Source organism: Scyliorhinus torazame, chromosome 6, assembly GCF_047496885.1.
Source record: "Scyliorhinus torazame isolate Kashiwa2021f chromosome 6, sScyTor2.1, whole genome shotgun sequence".
In the NCBI taxonomy this organism is placed as follows: Eukaryota; Metazoa; Chordata; class Chondrichthyes; order Carcharhiniformes; family Scyliorhinidae; genus Scyliorhinus; species Scyliorhinus torazame.
The window spans coordinates 79,198,470-79,221,485 of NC_092712.1; the positions used below are offsets into that span (position 1 = coordinate 79,198,470).

The 23,016-nt window shown below is 43.2% G+C and overlaps 1 protein-coding gene across 14 annotated transcripts in view; it reads right to left on the reverse strand.

Moving 5' to 3' along the window:
* Nucleotides 1-23,016, reverse strand: part of svila (supervillin a) — a 433,091-nt gene that overhangs the window by 60,979 nt on the left and 349,096 nt on the right. For all 14 annotated transcript variants that reach the window (XM_072508365.1, XM_072508366.1, XM_072508367.1 and 11 more), the window contains 3 exons: nt 18,002-18,157; nt 1,401-1,537; nt 10-157 (listed from right to left, as the gene is read on the reverse strand). In XM_072508365.1, coding sequence (XP_072364466.1) covers nt 10-157; nt 1,401-1,537; nt 18,002-18,157 — 441 coding nt within the window. The remainder of the gene's footprint in view (nt 1-9; nt 158-1,400; nt 1,538-18,001; nt 18,158-23,016) is intronic.

Below are 23,016 nucleotides of genomic sequence, written 5' to 3' on the forward strand. Positions count from 1 at the left end.
TATTATTACCTTGGTAGCTTGACTGTCCACCCAAGAGTTTCCAAAAGTCTTTGGCTGATTTTGTATGGCTGTTAATTCCTTCTTCTATTGTGGCCACATATGGTGCTCTGCAGCCAAGGTCCCTTTTAGTCTGAATAAAAGCTGCCAGTTCTGAAGCCTGAAAACAGGAAAATATTGAAAAATACACAGGTACAGTATTATTTGATACAGTACATTTATTCGGCTTATTAGCTGGAGAGCATGCAGTTAGATTTGCTCAATGTATTAACACACCTTGGAATACCTATCTCCTTGTTCGATTCAGGATTACAGTGAAAGCAATCTCCAAGGATGACAATTCAGATTCTGTACTACTACACATTTAATTCATTCCTCTTGTGCGGCACAATTTTACACAGAGATGTAAAGAAAGACTGTAAATTGGGAATTGGATAAAGGTGCTTTTCCCTCCTGAAATGTTCATCGACAGATTTGCTACTTAACAGCCAGAATTTTTCATTTTTACGTTATATACAGAATTTGGCCCCAGAATTAAAACTGCTAATGCACCATAACATGTGAATTGACTAGACGAGGCAAAAGGTGAAAATAATGTAGCTGAACTCATGACTGAAGAATTGTCAGTTTGTGATATGTTACATATATCTTAAGTTTGAATATGCTTTTTTGTGACCAATAGAAAAGGTGAACAGACATTATTTAACAAGCAGTTAACCTGATTCATAAACACAATTAGTTCAATATGCAGGAGCCTCCGAAGTTGTGCGCTGGTTGCTGAATATTCTACACCATTTCCTTATTGTAACTAACTTTTCCTTTTCAAACAATTGCTCACAAAAGCATAGCAATCACACTGCTGTGCAACTTCCATTGCAATCATCTCATAAAAATATTGGCCATTTTAGATTAAAAATTGGATGAATTAAAATAAATACTCCTGGAATATGCTTGGACAGCTTCGGTTTCCCATTGCTTTCTTTCTTACATCATGCATTAAAGAAGTGTGACAAATAGGGTACACTTTTGTTCGCTGTCCTGTGTTTCTCCTTTAAAATTTGTAATGCGACCGAACTTCGTTGCTTACTGACTTTGGAAAAAGTGCTCTATCCTGAGGAAGTTTTTAAACATCCTGTTAAGTACGTTGGACTTTTCACAGCCGCTAAAACGACAGGAAATCGAGACATCCACCAAACAAATCTACAAACAAACTCGTGGGATACATGACTTGTGAAACCATGCCTCATGCAAACATCTGGCAGGAAATAGTGTATATTCGGAGTCTTTCTATGAACGGCATTGTCATTTACTTTCATGAAAGAAGCTCAACAGAAACGGAAGCTTTGTAAGGATAGAGTATGAAATTTGTTTGCACAGATGCTGACTGAGACCATTAGACTGACCTTGGCTTTTTCAATTACATTGGTAAATTCTCCTGCCCACAGGAAACAGTGCTGAGGAGCTAGCAGCAAGAAACAGTCTCCACTATTCAACGAAGATGCTCTTGGTTCCACCAATCTGGTTTGGATATGCCTTCGCCCTACAAAATAAATTTAGGAATGCACGTTCAAATCGTTGTGGTACTGTATAACTGCCCACAACACAATAATAAATCCCGTATCTAGAAACGTTTTGCCTGGTGGCTTGTAGCTTTGGGCCTGATTTTAACTTTGCAAATGAATGGGCGTTGAGCGAATTAAAATCAGGCTCTTCGGGTCCATCACATTTTACTACACTTTTTAAGGATGAAACTAAGGAAGCCCAAGTACATTAATATTTAATAATAATAATAATCTTTATTATAGTCACAAGTAGGCTCACATTAACACTGCAATGAAGTTACTGTGAAAATCCCCTTGTCGCCACATTCCGGTGCCAGCTGGGGTACACAAATTCAGAATGTCCAAATTACCAAACAGCACGTCTTTCGGGACTTGTGGGAGAAAACCCACGCAGCCACGGGGAGAACGTGCCGCACAGACAGTGACCCAAGTGGGAATTGAACCCATGACTCTGGCGCTGTGAAGCAACAGTGCTTCTGCATTTATAGCACATTGCTCATTACATTCTTAATTTTAAAAAATGGCTTTTGGACTGAATACTTGTGTTCAAAGTAGAAGGTTTTGGCACTTCAGTAGAGCTGCTTACCACGTTGAATCACATAAGTAGTAAAATAATGCTCAGGTATGGTGCAGACCAGAGGAAATGTAAAGGTATTTATTAAAATGCCTCAATGTCTACTTACTGGTAATGATAATTAGAACATTTGTGAGACTTGTATCATCTCCCTCATTAGTCAGCTTCGTACACTCGGACTGTTAATTTGCTCCAAGTTACGGATACAATAATGCCTATCATGAACTCAAACTCATTTTATTTAATACCTGTAGGCAGTGAGGAACATTTTATTCCATTAAAGTGAGCTGCATTCCCATCCACGTCCTGGTGTTAAAGGCAAAGTGCTTTCTTACTCACAACAGTTTTTAAAAATATAACAAAAAATGTTAATTTATAAAGATAGAAAATATTTTTCCTTTTTTTGACCCAGTGGTAGTTTCCTCATCATACAGATCTACAGCACAGAAAAGGCCCTTCGGCCCATCGCGTACGCACTGATCAAAAATCACCACCTAGCTATTCTAATCCCATTTTCCAGCACTTGGCCCATAGCCTTGTATGCCTTGGCGGCATTGCAAGTGCACATCTAAATATTTTTAAAATGTCATGAGGGTCTCTGCCTCCACCACCCTTTCAGACAGTGAGTTCCAGACTCTCACAAACCTTTGGGTAAAAACTATTTTTCCTCACATCCCCTCTAAACATCCTGCCCCTCACCTTAAATCTATGCCCCCCCGTCATTAAACCCTCCTTCCACCGAGGTGAAAAGTTTTTTCCTGACTATTCTATCTATGCCCCTCATAATTTTCTACATCTTAGTCATGTCCCCCCTCACTCTCCTCTGCTCCAAGGAAAACAACTTCAGTCTATCCAATCTCTTCATAGTTAAAACTCTCCTGCAAAGGCAACAGCCTGGTAAATCTCCTCTGCACTGTTTCAAGTGTTATCATATCCCTCCTATAATGTGGATTCCAGAACTGCACACAATACTCTAGCTGTGGTCTAACAAACGTTTTATACTGTTCCAGCTTAACCTCCCTGTTCTTAAACTCTATGACTCGGCTAATAAAGACCACTGTATCCACCTGCTCTATTACCTTAAGGTCCCTCTGATCCTTGGTGCTTCCCACGGTCCTGCCATTTATCATGTATTCCCTTGCCTTGTTTGTCCTGCCCAAGTGTATCCCCTCACACTTATCTGGATTGAATTCCACTTGTCACTGATCAGCCCATCTATGTCCTCCTGTAATCGAAGGATATCCTCCTCACTATTTACCACCCCACCAATTTTCATATCATTCGCAAACTTACTGATCAACCTGCCTACATTGATGTCTAAATCATCATATAAACCACAAACAGGAAGGGCCATAACACTGATCCCTGAGGGACGCCACTGGACACAGGCTTCCAGTCGGAAAAACACCCCTCAACCATCACCCTCTGCTTCCTGCCACTTAGCCAATTCTGGATCCACTTTGCCAAATTCTCTTGGATCTCATGGGCTCCTATCTTTGCTATCAGTCTCCCATGTTGATAAGAAATAGGAGCAGAATTAGGCATTTGGTCCATCAAGTCTGCTCCGCCATTCGATCACGGCTGATTGCATTCTGGCCTTAAACTCCACCATCCTGCCCATTCTCCATAACTTTTCAACCCATTACCAATTAAAAATCTGTCTAACACCTTAAATTTACTCAGTCCCAGAATCCACTGCACTCCACAGATTCACAAACCTTTGGGAGAAGTAGTTTCTCCTCAACTCGGTTTTAAATTTGCTACCGCTTATCCTAAGACTGACCTCTCATTCTAAGGGGCTGGCTTAGCACAGTGGGCTAAACAGCTGGCTTGTAAAGGCAGCAGCACGGGTGCAATTCCCATACCGGCCTCCCTGAACAGGTGCCGGAATGTGGCGACTAGGGGCTTTTCACAGTAACTTCATTGAAGCCTACTTGTGACAATAATCGATTATTAGAATGCCTCACAAACAGAAGCATTTGCTCCATGTCTACTTTAACCATATCGTTTATCATCTTGTATATCTCAATTTGATCTCCCCTCATTATTCTAAACTCTCGAGAGTATAGGCCTAAATTGTTCAATCCCTCTTCATAAGACAAACACCTCATGTCTGGAATCAATCTAGTGAACCTCCTCTGAACTGTCTCCAATGCCACTACATTTTTCCTCAAATAAGGGCTCAAAACTGTGCACAATACTCCAGGTGCAGTCTCATCAATGCCTTGTAGAGTTGAAACAACACTTACTTACCTTTATATTCTATTCCTTTAGCTATGAATGCCAACATTCCATTTGCTTTATTATCTGCTGTACCTGCATGCTCGCTTTCTGTGACTCATGAACGAGGACCTCGAGATCCCTCTGCAATGGAACACCCCGAAGTCTCTCCCTATTTAGATAATAAGTTGCCTTCACATTTTTCATCTTCCAAGGGACCAACATTCACTTTAGTGACTCTCTTCCCTTTTAAGTACCTGTAAAAGCTTTTGCTATCCTTTTTGATATTTTGCGTTAGCCTTCTTTTGTAAATTACCTTAGCTCTTTCCATTACTTTTTTTAGTATCCCTTTGTTTATGTTTGAATGTTTCCGAATCTTCCAGCCTGCCACTGGCCTTTGCAATAAGATATACCATAGTTTTGTCTTTATATTGTCCCTGACCTCCTTGTTTAGCTATGGTTGTTTTTTTTTACCCCCTTAACATCTTTCTTCCTCACTGGGATGTATTTTAAAGTTGTGAGGAATTGAGTATCTCCTTAAACAACTACCATGCTCAGCAGCTGTCCTAACCCTTCCTGGCCACACTCCTCGGGCCAAATCTGTCCTCATGCCTATGTAATTACCTTTGTTTGATTCCAGAAACATAGAAAATAGAAACAGGAGGAGACCATTTGGTCCTTCGGGGCTGCTCCATCATTCATTATGATCATGGCTGATCATCAAGTTCAATACCCTGATCCTGTCTTCCACCCATATCCCTTGATCCATTTAGCCCAAAGAGCTATATCTAATTCTTTCTTGAAATTACACATTTTGGCCTCTACTACTTTCTAGGTTAGCGAATTCCACAGATTCTGGGAGAAGACATTTCTCCTCACCTCAGTCCTAAAAGGTTTACCCCTTATCCTCAAATTATGACCCCTAGTTCTGGATTCCCCACCATCGGGAACATTCTTTCTGAATCTACCCTGTCTAATCCTGTTAGAATTTTATAAGTTTCTATCAGATCCCCTCTCACTCTTCTGAACTCCAATGAATATAATCCTAACCAACTTGGTCCCCCTCACACGACAGTCCCACCATCCCAGAAATCAGCCTGGTAAACCTATGCTGCACGCTCTCCATAGCAAAGGTCATCCTTCCTCACAAGATAAGGACACCAAAACTGCATACAATACTCTAGGTGTGGCCTCACCAAAGCCCTATTCAATTGCAGTAAAACATCTCTAATTCATATACTCAAATCCTATTGGTATGAATGCCATCATATCATTTGCCTTCTTTACTGCCTGCTGTACCTGCTGCTCGCTTACTTGCAGTGACTGATGTACAAGGATACCAAGGTCTCGCTGAGTATCTACCTCTCTCAATTTACGCCCATTCAAATAATAATTTGCCTTCCTATTTTTGCTACCGAAGTGGATAACCTCACATTTATCCATATCAAACTGCATCTGCCATTCATATGCCCACTCACTTAGCCTATCCAAATCCCACTGAAGCATCTCTACATCCCCCACACAGCTCACCCTCCCACCCAACTTCGTATCATCAGCAAATTTGGAGATAATACATTTAGTTCCTTCGCCCAAAGCCTAACATATAATGTGAACAGCTGGGGTCCTAGCACAGATCTCTGTGGTACCTTACTAGTCACTGCATGCTAATCAGAAAAAGACCCATTTATTCAAGCTTTTTGCTTCCTTTCTGCTAATCAGCTTTCTATCTCTCGAGACACAACCTGTAATCCCACGCGCTTTAACTTTACATATTCATCTGTGGTGTGAGGCCTTTTCGAAAGCCTGTTGAAAGTCTAAATAAGAACACAAGTGTGGGACTCCACTTTCCCGCCCCCAAGCTGAATTTTGAATTCTACCATACAATGGTCACTGCTCCTTACTAGGAGGTAATTAATTAATCCCTCCTCATTCCCCAATATACTATTCCAAGAAACAATCTCTAATACATTCAATGAACTCTGTCTCCAGGCTACCCATGCCAATTTGATTCCTCTACTCTATGTGCATTTAAAATCACCCATGGTTTTTGCTCTACCTGTCTTACAAGCCCCCCAGTATTTCCTGGTTTATACGCTGCCCCACTGCAGAGCCACTGTTTTTCCCTTTGCTGTTTCTTACCATACTGATTCCATATCTTGATCATGAGTGCTTCTGTCATTTCTCAAGACAGCACTGATCCCTTTCCTCACCAGCAAAGCTACATCAGCTCCTTTTCCTTTCAGTCTATCGTTCCAAAATACTGCATACCCTTGGATATTCAATTCCCAGACCAGGTCTCCCTGTAAAATGTTTCAGTAATCGCCACTAAATCATACCCTTTTGTTTCTATTTGCGCCACTAACTCATTAAGTTTGTTCTGACTGCTTTGTGCATTTAAATACAATGTCTTAAAATATGTTTACTCAGCAGTCTCCCGTGAGGCACCTTATCAAAGGCCTTTTGGAAGTCAAGATGGATAACATCCATTGGCTCTCCTTGGTCTAACCTATTTATCTCTTCAAAGAAGTCTAACAGGTTTGTCAGGCACGACCTCCCCTTACTAAATCCATGCTGACTTGTCCAAATCCGACCCTGCACTTCCAAGAATTTAGAAATCTCACCCTTAACAATGGATTCTAGAATCTTGCCAACAACCGAGGTTAGGCTAATTGGCCTATAATTTTCCATCTTTTTCCTTGTTCCCTTCTTGAACAGGGGGGTTACAACAGCGATTTTCCAATCCTCTGGGACTTTCCCTGACTCCAGTGACTTTTGAAAGATCATAACTAACGCCTCCACTATTTCTTCAGCTATCTCCTTTAGAACTCTAGGATGTAGCCCATCTGGGCCCGGAGATTTATCAATTTTTAGACCTCTTAGTTTCTCTAGCACTTTCTCCTTTGTGATGGCTACCATATTCAACTCTGTCCCCTGACTCTCCGGAATTGTTGGGATATTACTCATGTCTTCTACTGTGAAGACTGACGCAAAGTACTTATTTAGTTCCTCAGCTATTTCCTTGTCTCCCATCACTAGATTACCAGCGTCATTTTGGAGCAGCCCAATGTCTACTTTTGCCTCCCATTTGTTTTTAATGTATTTAAAGAAACTTTTACTATCATTCCTAATGTTACTGGCTAGCCTACCTTCATAATTGACCCTCTCTTTCCTTATTTCTCTCTTTGTTATCCTCTGTTTGTTTTTGTAGCCTTCCCAATACTCTTTGCCACATTATAGGCTTTCTCTTTTGCTTTGATGCATTCCCGAACTTCCTTTGTCAGCCACGGCTGCCTAATCCCCCCTCTGATAACCTTTCTTTTCTTTGGGATGAACCTCTGTACTGTGTCCTCAATTACTCCCAGAAACTCCTGCCATTGCTGTTCTACTGTCTTTCCCACTCGGCTCTGCTCCCAGTCGATTTTCGTCAGTTCCTCCCTCATGCCCCTGTAGTTACCTTTATTTAACTGTAACACCTTTACATCTGATTCTACCTTCTTTCTTTCAAATTGGAGATTGAATTCGACCATATTATGATCACTGCCTCCTAAGTGTTCCCTTACTTTAAGATCTTTAATCAAGTCTGGCTCATTACATAACACTAAGTCCAGAATGGCCTGTCCCATCGTGGGCTCCATCACAAGCTGTTCCAAAAAGCCCTCCTGTAAACATTCAATGAATTCCCTTTCAATGGGTCCACTGGCAGCATTATTTACCCAGTCCACCTGCATATTGAAGTCCCCCATGATCACTGTGACCTTGCCTTTCTGACATGCACTTTCTATTTTATGGTGCATTTTGTGCCCCTGGTCCTGACCACTGTTAGGAGGCCTGTACATAACTCCCATTATGGTTTTTTTGCCTTTGTGGTTCCTCAACTCTACCCACACAGACTCCACATCATCTGACCCTATGTTGTTTAGTGCTATTGACTTAATTTCATTCCTAATTAACAAGGCAACCCCGCCCCCTCTGCCCACCTCTCTCTTTTCGATAGGTTGTGAATCCCTGGATGTTTAAATGCCAGTCCTGAACCCCCTGCAACCACGTCTCGGTGATGCCTACTACATCATACCTGCCAGTCACAATCTGGGCCACAAGCTCATCTACCTTGTTCCGTACACTGCGCGCATTTAAATATAGCACCTTTAATTCTCTATTGACCGTCCCTTTTTGTTTTCTTAGTGTGGTGGACCTTGGTTTACTGAGCCTTTCCATACACTGTCATATTTTGTGGGATGGGGACTATCGTAACCTCTCCTGATTTCTGTCTTTTCGTGCTTTTTTGTATTCCTAAGCAGCTACGCTTCCCACTGATTACTTCACCTCTTGGTTCCTTGACTTTCCCTTCCCCCCCCAATCTCTAGTTTAAAGTCCTATTGACCACCCTATTTACTCTTTTCGCCAGAACACTGGTCCCAGCTCGGTTCAGGTGGAGACCATCCCAAAGGTATAGGTCCCCCCCCGTCCCTAAACTGATGCCAGTGTCCCATGAAAAGGAACCCCTCTTTCCCACACCACTCTTTCAGCCACATGTTAACTTCCCTTATTCTTGCTTCCCTATGCCAATTTGCACGTGGCTCGGGCAGTAATCCGGATATTATGACCTTTGAGGACCTGTTTTTAAAATTTGAATCCTAGCTCTTTATAATCTCTAAACAGGTCCTCTTTTCTAGACTTGCCTATGTTGTTGGTACCAACATGGACCACAACAACTGGATCCTCCCCCTCCCTCTCCAGTAACCTTTCAAGCCGGTCAGAGATGTCCCGCACCCTAGCACCGGGCAGGCAACATACCATGCGGGACTCTTTATCCTGCTCACAAAGGATACTATCTATCCCCCTGATAATAGAATCCCCTACAACTACAACTTGCCTATTTGCTCCCTCCCCTTGAATGGCCTGCTGAACCATGGTGCCTTGGTCAGCTGACTCATCCTTCCTGCAGCCCTGTTCGCCATCCACACAGGCCCTCATACCTGTTGGACAGGGTCAAGGGCTGAGGCTCCCGAGTTCCTGACTGCTGGTTCCCTTTACCTGCCTGTCTTGCAGTCACACCCTGCTGTCCCTGGCCACTGGCAGGATTTAAACTACTTACTCTGACAGGTGTGACTGCCTCCTGAAACACAGTGTCCAGGTAAGTCTCCCCCTTCCGGATGTGCCTCAGTGTTTGAAGCTCAGACTCCAGCTCATCAACTCTGAGCCAGAGCTCTTCGAGCAGCCAACACTTACTGCAGATGGGGTCGCTGCAGCTCCCAATGGGATCTGCCAGCTCCCACATCAAGCAGCTCAAGCACATCACCTGACCAGCCAGCACTAATTAATTAATTAGTTTAATTTAAGTTTACGAGTTCAGCTGTGTTTTTTTAAAATTTGGGGCCGATTTGCTATCAACCAATCAGATCACAGCTTCCCTCTGACGTCACTTTTGGGGGAAGAAAACTGGAAAACAGGAAGTTACCGTTAGGTTTTTATCCTCACAGAGACTGCTCCTCCTCCTCCGAACGGCTCCCAAAATTAGGCCCGAAGAAAGAGAACAAAACAGTCGGGAAAAAGCACCTTCTCCCACTCTTCACCGAATTACCTCACTGCACCAAATTCTCACTCTGTCTGTGTCTCACTCACTCAGGCTGTGTCTCCTTGACCAGCGCAATGCTGTTGTAATGTTGGGAAATGTGGCCGCCAATTTTCACATCTCTCAGGTCAGGGCTGGTTTAGCACAGTGGGCTAAACAGCTGGCTTGTAATGCAGAATAAGGCCAGCAGTGCGGGTTCAATTCCCGTGCCGGCCTCCCCGAACAGGCGCCGGAATGTGGCGACTAGGGGCCTTTCACAGTAACTTCATTGAAGCCTACTTGTGACAATAAGCGATTATTATTACTATTATATTATATTTGATTTGATTTATTATTGTCACATGTATTAGTATACAGTGAAAAGTATTGTTTCTTGCATGCTGTACAAACAATGCATACCGTACATAGGGAAGGAAGGAGAGACTGCAGAATATAATGTTAGTTATAGCAAGGTGTAGAGAAAAGATCAACTTAATACGAGGTAGATCCATTCAAAAGTCTAACGGCAGTAGGGAAGAAGCTGTTCTTGAGTTGGTTGGTACGTGACCTCAAACTTTGGTATCTTTTTCCTGACGGAAGAAGGTGGATGAGAGTACGTCCGGGGTGCGTGGGGGTCCTTAATTATGCTGGCTGCCTTTCTGAGGCAGCGGGAATTATAGATAGAGTCAATGGATGGGAGGCTGGTTTGCGTAATGGACTGGGCTACATTCACAACCTTTTGTAATTTCCTGCAGTCTTGGGCAGAGCAGGCACCATACCAAGCTGTGATACAACCAGAAAGAATGCTTTCTATGGTGCATCTGTAGAAGATGGTATGGGTCGTAGCTGACATGCCAAATTTCCTTCGTCTTCTGAGAAAGTAGAGTTGTTGGTGGGCTTTCTTAACTATAGTGCCGGCATGGGGGGACCAGGACAGGTTGTTGGTGATCTGTACACCTAAAAACTTGAAGCTCTCGACCCCTTCTACTTCGTTCCCATTGATGTAGACAGGGGCTTGATTTCCACTACGCTTCTTGAAGTCAATGACAATCTCTTTCGTTTTGTTGACATTGAGGGAGAGCTTATTGTCGTCGCACCAGTTCACCAGATTCTCTATCTCATTCCTGTACTCTGTCTCGTCATTGTTTGAAATCTGACCCACTACGGTGGTGTCATCAGCAAATTTGAAAATCGAGTTGGAAGGGAATTTGACCACACAGTCATAGGTATATAAGGAGTATAGTAAGGGGCTGAGGACACAGCCTTGTGGGGCACTGGTGTTGAGGATGATCGTGGAGGAGGTGTTGTTGCCTAACTTTACTGATTGTGGCCTGTGGGTTAGAAAGTTCAGGATCCAGTCGCAGAGGGAGGAGCCGAGGCCAAGGCCACGGAGTTTGGAGATGAGCTTCGTAGGAATGATGGTGTTGAAGGCTGAGCTGTAGTCGATAAATAGGAGTCTGACATAGGTGTCTTTGTTATCTAGGTGTTCCAGGGTAGAGTGCAGGGCCATGGAGATGGCGTCTGCTGTGGACCTGTTGCAGCAGTAGACAAACTGTAGTGGATCAAGGCAATCTGGGAGGCTGGAGTTGATTCGTGCCATGACTAACCTTTCGAAGCACTTCATGATGATGTATGTCAGAGCCACTGGACGATACTCATTAAGGCACGTTGCTTGACTTTTTTTTGGTACATGGATGATGGTCATCTTCTTGAAGCAGATAGGGACCTCAGATTGTTGTAAAGAGAGGTTGAAGATGTCTGGACACCTGCCAGCTGATCCGCGCAAGACCTGAGTTCTCGTCCGGGTACCCCATCCGGGCCATTCGCTTTCCGTGGGTTGACCTTCGAGAAGGCTGCTCTGACGTCTGCAATGGTGATCTCAGATACAAGTTCACCCGCGGCTTCTGGGGTGGAGGGCTCGCTCTCGCTGACCTCTTGCTCAAAGCGGGCATAGAATGCGTTGAGCTCATCAGGGAGGGGTGCATTGGAGCCGACGATTTTACGTGCCTTCTTGTAGCCCGTTGTGTCTTGCAGACCTTGCCATAGACGTTGGCATATAAACGATATATGATCAGGTAATCTGTTTTTGTGATGATGTGGAGATTCCGGCGTTGGACTGTGGTGAGCACAGTAAGAAGTCTTACAACACCAGGTTAAAGTCCAACACGTTTGTTTCAAATCACTGGCACAGGTGAGGAAGGAGCTGTGCTCCGAAAGCTAGTGATTTGAAACAAACCTGTTGGACTTTAACCTGGTGTTGTAAGACTTCTGACTGTTTTTGTGATGTTAGCTGAGGGACAAAGGTCCGCCAGGAGATCAAGAACTCCCCTATTCTTCATCAAATTGTTCTGTTGAATGTGTTTAGGTTCACCTCGGCAGGTAGACAGGACCTCAATTTAACTGAAGATAAGACCAAAGTGTGCGGCACTCCCGGTCAAGAAGCAGAGGTAGTTTTAAGTAATAAACAGTGATACAGAACACCCGGAGGCCTTGTTCATTGCGGCCGGGACTTCAACCAGGCCAATCTCAAGCGTGCACTGCCAAAATTCCACCAGCACATCTCCTGTCCCACCGGGGCCCAAACATCCTTGACCATTGCTACACAAACTTCAAGGGCACCTGCCGATCCATCCCCTGATGGCACTTTGGAAAATTGGACCACAAGTCGGTGCTCCTCCCGACATAGAAGCAGAAACTTAAGCGGGAGAATCCGGTTAAGAAGGTTGTGCAATGCTGGTCTGAGGAAACGGAAGAGCTCCCTACATGGGAGTCAGTGGACTGCTCCACTTTCAAGAACTCAAATGGTCAAACTAGACGGGTATGCCACCACCGTTACAGGCTTTATTAATAAGTGTGTTGAAGGTTGCGTGCCAAAGAAGGTAGTACGTACGTTCCTCAACCAGAAATCATGGTTTAACCAGGAGATCCACTCTCTAGAAGTCCAGGTCTGAGGCATTCAAGACAGGTGAACCAACCTACACAAGAAATCTAGGTACGATGTCGGCAAAGCCATCAGGGATGCCAAGAGACAATACCAGACTAAGCTAGAGTCACAGATTAACGACATGGACTCTTGTTGGTTGTGGCAAGTCTTAAACAATATAACAGGCTACAAAGCAAGCCGAGTAGAATCTCCGGCAACAGAGCACCCTTCCCCGATGAACTCAATGCATTCTATGCTCGTTTTGAATAGGAAGCCAACAAACTGTCGTCAACTGCCCCAATAACCTCGGATATACTCATACGTACTATCACAGCCCCAGAGGTCAGTCGGTCTTCTTGAAAGTGAAGCCACGGAAAGCAACGGGTCCTGACTGAGTCCCTAGTCGTGCACTCAGATCCTGCGCGGACCAACTGGCGGTGTGTTCGAAGACATCTTCAACCTCTCCCTATTCCGTTCCATTCCCACCTTCTTCAAGAAGACCACTACCATACACGTTCCCAAAGAAGAAGCAGGCAACATGCCCCAACGACTACCATCCGGTGGCCTTGACATCAATCATTATGAAGTACTTTGAGAGGTTGGTCATGAGACATCAACTCCATACTTCCAGAATGCCTTGTTCCACTGCAATTAGCACACCGGCAAAACCGGTCCACAGCAGACACCATCTCCTGGCCCTACACTCATCCCTGGAGCATCTCGACAACAAGAACTCCCACGTCAGACTCCTATTCATCGACTACAGCTTCGCCTTCAACATCATAATCCCAGCCAAGCTCATATCCATACTCTAAAACCCACGACTTGGCTCCTCCTTCTGCAACTGGATCCTCGGCTTCCTAACCCATGGACCACAATCAGTAAGGATAAACAATGACATCTCCTCCACGATAGTCCTCAATACCGGGGCCCCGCAAGGCTGCGTACTTAGCCCCCTATTGTACTCCCTATACACACACGACTGTGTGGCACAATTCGGCTCCAACCCCATCTCCAAGTTTGTTGATGATAAGACCGTAGTGGGTCGGATCTCAAACAACGACGAGTCAGAGTACAGGAGGGTGATAGAGATCCTAGTGGCATGGTGCAACGACAACAATCCCTCCCTCAATGTCAGCAAAACTAAGGAGCTGGTTATCAAGTTCAGGAAGCAAAGTATCATACACACTCCTGTCTGCATCAATGGTGCAGAGGTGGAGATGGTTGACAGTTTCAAATTCCTAGGTGTACACCAACTTTTCCTGGTCTACCCAGGTTAACGTTATGACCAACAAAGCACAACAGTGCCTATACCGCCGCAGAAAACTAAGGAAATTTGGCATGTTCACATTGACTCTTACCAATTTTTGTAATAGTACCATAGAAAGCATCCCATCTGGCTGCATCACAGCTTGGTATGGTAACTGCTCAGCCCAAGACCATAAGAAACGACCATAAGTCGTAAACACAGCCCAGTCCATCACGTTAACCTGCCTTCCATCCATTGACTCTGTCTACACCTCCCATAGCCTTGGGAAAGTGGGCAGCATAACCAAAGCCCCCTCCCAACTGGGTTATTCTCTCTTCCAAACTCTTCCATTGGGCAGAAGATACATAAATCTGAGAACGCGCACTAACAGATTCAAGAACAGCTTCTTCCCACTGTTACCAGACTCCACTTATGGACTGAACTGATCGCTCTATGCATCTTCTCGACTGTTGTAGCACTATACTCTGTATGCTCCACCCAATGTCAATGTATATTAGGGGCTGGTTTAGCAGTGGGCTAAACAGCTGGCTTCTAATGCAGGACAAGGCAGCAGCGCGGGTTCAATTCCTATTCCTGCCTCCCCGAACAGGCACCGGAATGTGGCGACTAGAGGTTTTTCCACAGTAACTTCATTGAAGCCTACTTGTGACAATAAGTGATTATCATATCATTATCATCATATCATGTCTATGTATTTATATTGTGTATTTATCTTATGTCCCATGTTTTTCATGCATGGAACAATCTGCCTGGACTGTACGCAGAACAATATTTTTCACTGCAACTCGGTACACGTGACAATAAATCGAAATCTAAGTGATATATGTTTGTATTGTTGGATATTAGAAATAAGGCGCAGATTTAAACAAGTTTAATTTAGTGTTTCTGTGTAAGGAAGGGTAAAACTCTGGTTAGATTCATGTTAAACAAAGATGTTTGCGGTGTATGGGGGTTTCTGGGTTCAGTTCAAAGTGTTTCTATTGCGTTGAGAGAGTCTACGATGTGAAAAATAAACATGAGCTTGGGGATAGTAATTCTCCGTGTCTGCGTGGGTTTCCTCCGGGTGCTCAGGTTTCCTCCCACAGTCCAAAGACATGCAGTTTAGGTGAATTGGCCATGATAAATTGCCCTTCGTGACCAAAAAGGTTAGGAGGGGTTATTGGGTTACGGGGATAGGATGGAAGTGAGGGCTTAAGTGGGTTGGTGCAGAATCAATGGGCCGAATGGCCTCCTTCTGCATATTATGTTATATGTTCTATAATTTTTGTGAGGGCCACGAAGAATCCAGCACGAGTTTTAAGGATACAAAGTAATAACATTTATTTACAATAACATTATATATGTATATATATATATATATATATATATATATAAACAGCAGCAGCAACATCCCTTGCTGCACACTCCTTCCTGCTGGTTCCTGAACTGGCCAGCTTTATTTATACTTGGAGTTTACTAATGGTTTCTCCGCCCCCCTCATTGGGGAAGCTCATATTCCCACAGGATTGTGGGATTGTCATTAGTCCCCAGCCAATGGTAAGCAGGCAGGTTATAACAATAATAATAATCTTTATTGTCACAAGTAGGCTTACATTCACACTGCAACAAAGTTACCGTGAAAAGTCCCTAGTTGCCACATTCCAATGCCTGTTGTGGTATACAGAGGGAGAATTCAGAATGTCCAAATTACCTAACAGCATGTCTTTCAGGAATTGTGGGAGGAAACCGGAGCACCCGGAGGAAACCCACGTAGACACGAGGAGAACGTGCAGATCCCACACAGTGACCCAAGCCGGGAATCAAACCTGGGACCCTGACGCTGTGAAGCAACTGTGCTAACCACTGCGCTACCATGCCACCCATACGAGATGCTGCTTAGCAACCAGGGACCACTTGTCGGTAGAAGACCTTTTGAGTTTTAGGATTCAGTGAATCCAGGCAGTTGGAAAGGAAGCTAGAGAGGAAACAGTTCTAAACTCTGCTAGAAGCAGGAAAGCTCTATAATCGAGTAATGGGCACAAAAACAAGCTCCAGAGAAGCTAAAGGACAGTTCGGTTGAGAAACTAGATGTTTCCAGGAAGTTTGAAGTCAAAGAAGATAAGAGAAACCACCAGTGGAACAGGATACTACTCACTGAAGCTAAAGACAGAGCCTGAAGTGCAGACCTGGCAGAAGTTGGCTCATAAAAAGTCAGACATATCTGGGGAAATCATAAGATTAGGTGGTGTCCTGATTGCCAGTTTCTGTTGCGAACTCAGTACCTGAGTTTTTGTGTCGAAGTTTGGATGCATGCTGCAATTCAAGACACAGGAATACTGAAAGGAGTTGGAAAACCTGGAGGCGATCCTTGCTAAAACAGCCAAAGAAAACCTTGTTTAAAAAGATAGTTGGAAAACCTGAAGGTAGATCTCCTTGATGAAAACAGCTGATGGAAACCAGTGACTGAAAGAAGAGTTTAAAGCACGTCTTTTTAAGAGTGGAGTTTGGAAACACTTGTGCGACAATCATCTGGGGGGGAATTTGAGGAGAAATCCACAGAAGATCGATTAAGTGGCATCTGCTGCCGGTTTTTGGAGTAGGGTGTTGGCTGACCAGTTTGCCTGTTGGATTACATGGACTGTGTATTGCTTGAGAACATTATAGCATAAGATATATTGTGTAACTTGTGATATCCTTGGAATCTGGGTACATTTGTGAAGATAAGGGCGGGGGGGGGGGGGGGGGGGGGAAAGAGAAAGAGCAGTATTGTATTATAACCAAACTTTGTTTGCTAAATAAATATTTTTTTGTTGTAGTTAAAAGCCAATTTGTAGCCCTGTGACTCTGTTCATGCACGTCTTCTTTTTAAAAAAGTAAAGATTACGGTCTTTTGAGCCAGGATTACATTCTGGGATCTTCTGGTCCAGTAGTAGAATGAACGGAGATCATAACATCCCTCACTACAGCAATGAAGCATCAGCCTGCATCTCTGCAGTAGGGTTTGAATGCACGACCGTATGATTTGAGCGACAGTGCTCTCTATGAGGCAAGGCTAATAATCCAGCAATCATTTCAACTCTTTATTCTGACCAGGATTTGAGCCTAATTTACAGAAGAGAAAATGTACTCAAAAGACCATAAGACATAGGAGCAGAGTTAGGCCACTCGGCCCATCGAGTCTGCTCCGTCAGTCAATCGTGGCTGATATTTTTCTCACCCCCATTCTCCTGCCTTCTCCCCATAACCCCTGATCCCCTTATCAATCAAGAGTCTACCTATCTCTGACTTAAAGAGACTCAGTGATTTGGCCTCCACAGCCTTCTGCGAAGAGTTCCACAGATTCACCACCCTCTTCAAAAGCTGGGTTACATGTGCTTTCTTTGCCAACATTACATCATTTTTAATTTTACGTTTGGAAACCTCATCAGATAATTTTAGCTGAAGCTTTACTTAATTTCTAAATAATTTTAAAAAGACAACATTATGCAGGATCTGATGAAACACGACAAAGACAAGTTCTTATGCATAGATGAAGACATTAAATGCTTTGCCCATTGTATTTTTTTTTTCACACCACGTTAGAAGAAGTTTTCCATTGTTGAAAAATGCAGGTCAAACCGAGCATCCAGATTGTCAAAAGAAAATGCTCAAAATCTACTTTGAAGAGCGGTAGCTCTTCCCTCTGTTCTGCCACTTTCTCAAAAGAAAATTGCTGCTGCTATGGATTATGTTTATAGACATGAAATAGACAGTTATGATGATTTAGGAAATGATGAAAGATAAATGGCAACATGTCTGATGGAAAGATTTGCATTGGTTTAAACTGTCCTGTGCACCATCAGAAATTGCACAGGCACTTGGAAATACTCTTGTGAAAGATTGATGAGAAGTTGAGAACCCTTTAATAAATTAATGAAATTCTGACCTTTAATCTGCAGCAACATCAGCTTTTTGTACGGCACAGCACTGTTGTTTGACACTTGTTCTGTTAAATTCACATTGCGGAGGTTGACACTGCTGAAGTCCTCTTTGCTTGCCAGCCCAGCTAACGCTACTTCTGATAAGTTAGAGTTTTTCGACACTGGTAAAAAAATGAAAAAGTCAATCAGCACTGCTGCGGGAATTACACTGTGCCTTACAGAAGGCTACAAGAAAGACTTGCATTTATATAGCATCTTTCATAACCTCAGGACACCCTAAAGGGATTTAACAGACAATGGAAGTATTTTTTTAAAAATGTAGTCACTCATGTAGGAAAACAAGCTTGTCACACAGTGCATAACAAGATCCCACAAACAAGAGATAATAGTAATATAATTTGTTATAGCCATAGTGGTTGAGGAGTAAATCCTGGCCATGGCCTTGGGGAACAATTCACTGCTCTTCTGAAATAGTGGCATGGCAACTTTCAGGTTCACCTGAAAGGATAATTGTTTAGCGTTCCACTTGACGGTGCAACTCTGTCATGGCTACAATCCCGTAATTATGCACTGAGGTAATTTCCACCACAAAGCGATCGATTTATTTTTGGAAGGAAGGGAAATGAGACATATTGGATGCAGAGCACCTATCATGGCACCTGCCCAGGATAATTTCTCTGAAGATCTTTTTGCAAAACAAATTCTAAGTTTGAGGCAAGTCTAATATTTCCGTACATGAAAGCTAACAAAATTCCAGGTTTGAAGTTCATAGGTTCAGCGCTTCAAGGCACAGAGGAGGCCATTCAGTCCAGCACGTCGGTGCTGGCCATACGAGTTATCCAGTTTAACTCCCTCCACTTTCCAGTTCCTTGTCAGTAATCTTGCAGGTTACAGCATTTCTAGTACATACCTACGTACTTTTCATTTCAAGCAAGGTTTCTGATGTCTACCACCCTTTCAGGTACCACATTACAGATCTCCACCACCCTCTGAGTAAAATGATTTCTCCTTGGACCCCCTCTAAACTCCTGCCTTTTACCCTAAATCTATGTCCCTGATTATGGACCCTGCAATCAAGGTGAATAGGACCTCCTATCCACCCTGTGTGGATCCCTCAAAATGTTATACACTTAATTAGATATCTCTGTAAGCTCCCTTATTCCAAAGAAAACAACCCTAGCCTATCCAATCTTTCAAGTTCTCCAGTCCTGGTAACATCCTTATAAGTCTGTTCTGTACCCTTTCTCATGTGATCATACCCTCCTGTAATGTGGTGACTAGAATTATACCTGGTGCTCTAGATGTGGCCTAACTAGTATTATTTTTGCAGTTTTAGCATAACAACCCTGCTCTCATATTTTATGCCTCAGCTAATAAAGGCAAGTGTCCCTTATGCCTCCTTGACCACCTTTTCTATGATCCTCAGGGATCCATGCACTTGTACTCCAAAGTACTTCTGCTCCTCTACACTCCTTAGTAACCTACCATTTACAGTGAATTCCCTCTCCTGGTTTGCCTTCCCCAGAATTAATTCAAGGCCACCTGAGCAGTTTGCAGCTTTCTTCCTTACTACCAAACAAATAGCCAATTTTCGTAACATCTGATACTTCTTAACCGTTCCCTCTACATTAAGTCTAAATCATTGATATATACCATGGAAAGCAAGGGACCTAATAGTGAGCCCTGAGGAAACCCCTCTTGGAGCAGTCTTTCAGGCACAAAAACACCTGCTGACCTTTGCCCTTTGCTTCCTGCCATTGAGGTAATTTTGCTCCAATTTGCCTCTTTCCCCTGGATCCCATGGATTTGTACATCTCTATCTAGACTGCCATGTGGGACCTTGTCAACAGCTTTGCTAAAATCCATGTCTATTACATCTAATGCGCTTTTCATCAAGTTTTTTTGAGGAGGTAACAAGGAGTGTCGCTCAATCAATAAATCATTGCGCGGGGTCTGGACAGAATAGGTAGGGAGAAACTGCTCATTGGCAGAAGGGTCAAGAACCAGAAGACAGCAATTTAAGCGGCAGAAAAAAAGAACTGGTGGTAACATGAGGAAAAACTCTTTGTCACGGTCCGTGCTTAGGGTTTGGAATGCTATGTCTGAGAGTATGGTGGAGTCAGATTCAATCACAGCGTTCAAAGGGAGTTGGATAATTAGCTGAAAGGTTTTGCAAGGCTATTGGAAAAGGCAGGAGAGTTGGACTAGTTGAGTTGTTCTTACAGAGAGCAGACATGGACATGATGGACCAAATGCCCACCTTCTGTGTTCCAACCACTTTAAAGATTCTAAGTTAGACATGATCTTCCCTTAATAAATCCTTGCCGACTGTCTTTGAGTAATCAGTGTTTTTCTAAATGCCGATTAATGGGGTCTCTGAGAATTATTTCCAATAACTTGACCACCACCTTGGCTAAGCTTTCTGCCCTGTAATTATTCGGTCATTCCCATTCTCCCTTTTAAAATAATATTAGCAGTCCTCCAGCACAATACCTGCAGTCAGGGGTTGAACAGAAGGCACCTTTCACCCGAATCGCCCCTATAGCTTACAAAGTAAATGTAGTGAGGTACGAAAGGTATCATACTTAATCCTTGTCCCATACTAGGTTGACCTTATTGCATACAAATAGGGAAGGGGTAGAAAAAAAAAAGTCATGGCTCCTGCTTACTCTGCAAAGGCACCATGTTGGAAAGTGCACATTTATAAACGTCAAATAAATACTGTTCCAGCTCATCTCCGATGTATCAATACGGAAATATCCTACTGACCCTTGATTAATGAGTTGAAATATAATAAAAGATTGAGAGTGAAACATCAGAGAATGTGCTGAAACCGTATACCAACAAGAGCCAATGCCTCGAGATGGGGAGCAAAGTAAAACAACACTACCCATGATGTAGAAAGATCTGAAGCCCAGCATATCAAACAAAATGCACAAAATATTAATTTTTTAAAAATTAGAAAGGCTGAGAGGTATGAAAGAAAGACTCGAAAATAGTGACGGGAAAAACTAACAGCATTTTTAAATACCTATGTAGAGCAGTTAAAGGCTAGAGCTGGTTAGAGATAGAACCAGAGAAAGGTTACAGCACAAAAAGAGGCCATTAAACCCATTGTGTCTGTGTCAGCTGAAAAAATGCGAAGCACCCATTTTAATCCCACCTTCCAGCACCTGGTCTGTAGCCTTGCAGGTTATAGCACTTCTGGTGCACATCCAGCAACCTTTTAAATGAGTCCGGTCAGCAAATGTCAGACACCTACCACCTTCTGGGTAAAAATGTTCTTCCTAATATTCCCCCTATGCCCTCTACCAATCACCTTAAATCTGTGCCCTCTGGTAAATGACCTCTCCATTAGGGGAAACAAGTCCTTCATAATGTTGTACACCTCAATCAAGTCACCCCCTTTGGTCTCCTCTGTTATGAGAAAAACCACCCTAGCCTGCCTAACCTTTCCTCATGGCTGCCATTTTCCAGCCCTGGCAATATTCTTCTCCACTCTCTCCAGAGCAATTATGTCCCTCCTGTAATGTGCTGACCAGAACCGTATACAAACCCCTTTCTGTAGCCTAACCAGCAGAATATACAGTTCCAGCATTACATCCACGTTTTTGTATTCTATACCTCATGCAATAAAGGAAAGCATTCCATGTGCCATCATTACCATCCTCACTGTGGACATGCACCCCAATGTCTCTCACTTCCTCTATCCCTCCGTATATTGAGCATTCCCTTGCTTTGTTTGTCCTCTCAAAATGCATAACCTTGTACTTTTCTGGATTGAATTGTATTTGTTACTTTTGTGCCCACTTAACAATCATTGATATAATTCTGAAGTACACAGCTATCCCCTTCACTATCAACTACACTGCCGAATTTTGTTCCATCTGCAAATTTCCCAATCATGCCTCCCATATTTAAGTCCAAATTATTAATAAATACCAAAAATAGCAAAGATAGCATAGGTTATCTTTTAAGAAAGACAAGTTAGGGGCAGCACGGTGGCGCAGTGGGGTAGCCCTGCAGCCTCATGGCGCTGAGGTCCCAGGTTCGATCCCGGCTCTGGGTCACTGTCTGTGTGGAGTTTGCACATTCTCCCCGTGTTTGCGTGGGTTTCGCCCCCACAACCCAAAGGTGTGCAGGGTAGGTGGATTGGCTACGTTAAATGGCCCCATAATTGGAAAAAATGAATTGGGGTACTCTAAATTTAAAAAAGAAATAAAGAGAAAGACAAATTAATATCTCACCTCGAGTTTCACAGGAGAAGCACTGTTAAATTTGTATAAATGATTTATTAAGTCACACAATAGAAAGAATGTCAAGAATGAGAGGGATAACTAAGCTGATGACAATGAAAAGAGTGAGCCAGGCAACGAGAGGGCTAAATTTATGATCAGCAAAAGAGCAAAGGGAGAGGTTGCAAGAATTATTAATTGGGCTGGTAGACCCACTGGTGGCAGCAAAAGCTACAAGTTACCTTCCAAGAGAAGAAGTGAAAAAATATTTGTAAAAGGGACTTGCAAAAGGAAATAAAAATGGTGTGTCCACCATGATTATTGAGCTTGGGTACCAAAGTGGAAACTGAACCCACAATCTGCCTGCTCAAGAAGTGAGAATATCACTAATTTAGCCAACGTTGACACTTCACAAAGGAAAGGAGAGTAGGAGAGGAGTACATTATGCAGAGGAAATTGAGGAGACAGAAAAAGGATGATACTGAAGAGGAAAGGCAGAGCCTCGTTTCTCTATCGAAGAGAAGGCTGATGGGTATCCTGATAAAATGTTTTTAACATAACGAAAGAGCTCAATAGCGTAGATGTGTACAATAAATTTTCATTTGTTGGATGTCCAAAATTAGAGGTCTTTGATGAATCCAATGGAGAATTCAGGAAAAACCCCTTTGCCAAAAGAGCGTTAAGAATGTCGAATGCGTGCCACGAGGAGTAGTTGAGGAAAATTATATGGCTAAATTTAAGGGAAAGCACATGGGGGAGAAGGAAATAGAAGCATAGATGTAAAA